Here is a 4,106-nt window from a genome sequence, read left to right on the forward strand (position 1 = left end):
CCTATGCTAATGATTAACTACTCTAATAACAGCGTTCATTTCAATCCGACATTCAAATTAAAATATTGAATAATATTCATAACAGAAGCGGTGTTTCCCACAGACGTGCACTCTATTTGTGGCGGCATATATATGCAAACTCATTCTCTGCCAGCAGGAGGCGCTTGGAGAGCAGGAGAGATCAGGTTTCCCGGTAACGCTGTACACAAAGCAGCGCGCCGCTCACAAACGCTGCTCAGGCATTACAGGCAAGATGAAATGAAAATGACATCCATAATTTTCTGAAGACAGTTGTTTCCTTCAGAAATACAGTGATATAAAAACACCCGCACCGGGTTTCGACTTTGACACGTGCAGTGCTCATGTTTATTCACGAGGGCCGCCTCAAATAAATCAATGTATGGGAAACACAAATATTAAACCTCACACACACACACACACACACACACGTCACATGACCTCTCACACACACACACACACACACACACACATGACCTCTGACTCACCCAGAGCCTGGCGGCGCTCCTGCAGCATCTTGAAATATTCTTTGCGTCTCTGGAGGAAGATCAGAGCCATCAGCTGCTTCATCATCATCATCATCACCTTCATCATCACGCTCTCACCTCTTCTCTGACGCGCTTCTGCTCCTCCTTCAGCTTGCTCTTCATCTCCTCCAGCGCTGCTCTCCTCCGCTCCAGCTTACGCTTGTGGAAACCCGTCAGGAACTCTCTAGACACAAAACCATTGATCCTTTCATAAATAACGCAGAAACTATCACAAATTATATATAAGTGTGTCATTTTCAATGAAATTGTGTAATTTTATTTTATTTTTTGGGGCAGTTTTAGTTAAATTAGTAGTCAAATTGTATGAAAAATGTTCCCTTGGCAACTGGCTAAATACATTATTTAGTTTAGTAAGTTAAATTTATGTTATATATTAAAAAACAAACGGAAAGAAATGGGAAAATAAATATTCTTTTGTAATTGCACATGACTCTTAAGCATGGACGTGTTCTATTATTTCTGTGCATTAGTGTGTATGTGTAATTAAGTATGTGTATACATCAGTGTTGCCGTATATAAACGGATTTACTGAGCCAGTAATTGATGATAATCGTGCTGAATGCATGCCTCTTACTGTCGGTCTTTATCATCGAACATCAGCACGCATTTTCTCTGCTTCTTCTTATGTTTCACGCCGCTGTTGAACTTTGATTTCTGCTTCAATTTGTCGTTTTTCGCCATTTTCCGGAGTTTTAATAAACACGTGTGACACAGCGCAAAACTTCCGCTTCGGTGAGCTGAGCTACCGGAAGTGCCAAAATAAAGGTCCCCCACCGCACACTGAATACAATTAAAGTCCCCTTTTGAGTTCATTTATTTGCTAGTGTATTTTTTAAGAGAATGTACAAGACAAGTGCTGTAATTGCGGGGAGCAACATAGGGTAACATACAGTGGATGTAAGAGTTGTGGAAATTGCACAAGTGAAAGTGTTAAACAACATGAGTTATGCAGAGGCAGTGAAGAAGGTCCAAGAGCAAAGGAGAAGTGCATTACAGTTATCATTAACGTTCATTATTATCGTTATTGCTACACTTATTTTTGGTATTATATGTATCATTATCATTAAAGTTACCATTATAATTATTATTGTACTGTTATTATTATAGTTATCGTTGTTCCTGTTGTGAACGAGCTTTACTCTGAAGTGGCAATGAAAGTATGACACTGTATGATGAAACATTCCTTTTTTAATGTCCTTAAAGCATCAAACATGTAAAACACAAACACATCAGCGTAGCATCAGTCAAGAGTTCGTGAGTTTAGCGCTGCGCCGGTCGATTAATCGCTACTATTCTCCCGCGAGTCTGGCGTTCATCAGTCCTGGTTGCGCTCGTTCTGGCCCGTCCGTTTGCGTCTCTGTGCTTTGGTGGATTTTGCCTTCCGCAACTTCTTGTTGTGAGTGAATGATGACGACTTCCAGTCGCTCTGATGGTTTCCCCGCCTCATTTCCTCTTTGGGCTTCCATTTCCTCCTCTTCTTCTTCTGTTTAGAGAGACTGTTCAGTGATGCCGTGAGCCTCTGGATCCTACAGACACAGATAATGAATCAGACACGACTCCTCGAACGAATCATTCAGGAGTCAAGTGACATTCTGATTCAACACGGATCAATATTAATCAATCAGTCAGTACTTTTCAGACATGAGGGGGTGTCCAGCTGTCCTCGGGAGGGCCTGTATTTTTTCACCATCCTTCTCCTCCTCACGCTCTTCATTTCTCTGCAGAAATGACACACACACACACATACACATACACACACTGTTAAGCCTGACAAAGATAAGGACATCTCGAGACAATAGGTTGGTCAAGCAGTGGAAAGCAGCACAAAACTGAGAAATACAATGGATCCAGCTGTGTGTTTAGAACACGAAACGAGAAAAGCACAAATAAATAGAGAGAGTGTAGTGTAGTAGTCTTCTTTGACATAGAGAAAGCGTACGACGTGATGTGGAGAGAAGGGATGCTAATCAAATTATGTAAGTTAGGTATCGAAGGTCAAATGTATAGATTTTTTAACAGGAAGAGCAATAAAAGTGAGAATAGGAAACAGTTATTCAGAAAAGTTTGTGATCGAAAAGGGAGTTCCACAAGGACGTATACTGAGCCCTTTATTGTTTTCCAAAATTATGTATTTGATGGTTTGGATAATGGGCTGGGGTTTTCGCTCTTTGCTGATGATGGGGCAATCTGGAAAAGGGGAAGGAATATCGACTTTATTGTTAAAAAATTGCAGGAGGCTATTGCAATAGTTGAAGAATGGTCATATAGATGGGGTTTTAAATTCTCAGTTGATAAATCAAAGATAACGCTTTTTACAAGGAAAAAAACTGGAAGTGGGGTAAAACTAAAATTGTATAATCAAGAACTGGAAAGAGTGAAACATTTTAAGTTTTCTGGGATATGGTTTGATGAAAGAGTTACATGGGCGGTGCATATAAAAATGATTGCACTATTATTAGCAATACAGTGGATAGAAGAGATAAGACATTTGAAATCAATTGTTTGTTCAGATTCATGTTCATCATTGGCTAGTTGACAGTACAGTCACTCGGAAAGTAGACCAGACATTTTAATGGAAATAATGCAAACGTTATATAGAATTCAAATGATGGGGATTACAGTGGTATTTGTATGGGTGCCGGCGCATATTGGTGTCCAAGGACATGAAACTGCAGATAAAGAAGCAGCTAAAAACAACGGCATTAATGGGATAAGGAGAAGAAAGGTCGGTGGTTTTACAGAATACAAAGGAAAGTGGGAGAGATGAGAAGTGCAGGGAAAAACAGGAGAGATGAGATAGTAATATCGAGGATGAGATTTGGACACACAAGATTAAATAGTGCACTTTATAAAATGTGTAAACATGATACGGGAAGGTGTGAATTTGGTGGACAAGAAGAAACAGTGGAACATGTTATACTGCACTGTCAGAAATACGAGACTGAAAGAAGGATTCTAGTGCAAAAAATACAAATGCAATTTACACCGAGATATATTTGACAAAATAACTCAAGGAATGAATGCCATAGTTTTATTTTTCAGTTCCTTTAAAGTAAGTCATTTTGATCCACACTCCATACCAGCTGGTGGCGGAAATACACCATTTTGTTGTTTGTAAACCACCAATAAAATTTCAAGAAGAAGAAGAAGAAGAAGAATCTTATTCTAGTTCTAGTATTTCTGAAGTGAACATCATGCCTGAAGCAGCGAAGTCCGCGCCCAAGAAGGGCTCCAAGAAGGCCGTCACTAAGACCGCGGGTAAAGCAGGGAAGAAGCGCAGGAGGAATAGTTCAGTTTTGTATGTAATGGCAAAGTGATTATGTTTCGTTGAGTTTTTTTAAGGTAATTTAGCAAAACGTTTGGAGCATTTTTTGTTCGTTAAATATAAGTTTTAGTTTTTTTACAGTAACGACCAAGCGGCCAGCGGCAGACAGCGAGCCTATGTTTGATCAATTTAGCCTTCTCAAATCATCACGACCTGCCTAAAATAAAATCTATAGATATAAAACAGTTCAAGCATATCACAATGTTAGTTTAAAC

The 4,106-nt window shown here is 39.5% G+C and overlaps 1 protein-coding gene across 1 annotated transcript in view; it reads right to left on the bottom strand.

Annotated features, from left to right (window-relative positions):
- The window catches only part of nol12 (nucleolar protein 12), a 5,195-nt gene extending 3,865 nt beyond the window's left edge, over positions 1-1,330 (bottom strand). Inside the window, exons 1-3 of the mRNA XM_016513572.1 lie at positions 1,141-1,330; positions 624-729; positions 507-555 (exon numbers count right to left, since the gene is read on the bottom strand). Coding sequence (XP_016369058.1) covers positions 507-555; positions 624-729; positions 1,141-1,247 — 262 coding nt within the window. The 5' untranslated portion in view covers positions 1,248-1,330. The remainder of the gene's footprint in view (positions 1-506; positions 556-623; positions 730-1,140) is intronic.
- Positions 1,331-4,106: the final 2,776 nt, after the last annotated feature.

The sequence above is a fragment of the Sinocyclocheilus rhinocerous genome, unplaced genomic scaffold (assembly GCF_001515625.1).
Source record: "Sinocyclocheilus rhinocerous isolate Xijiao unplaced genomic scaffold, SAMN03320098_v1.1 scaffold536, whole genome shotgun sequence".
Lineage (NCBI taxonomy): Eukaryota > Metazoa > Chordata > Actinopteri > Cypriniformes > Cyprinidae > Sinocyclocheilus > Sinocyclocheilus rhinocerous.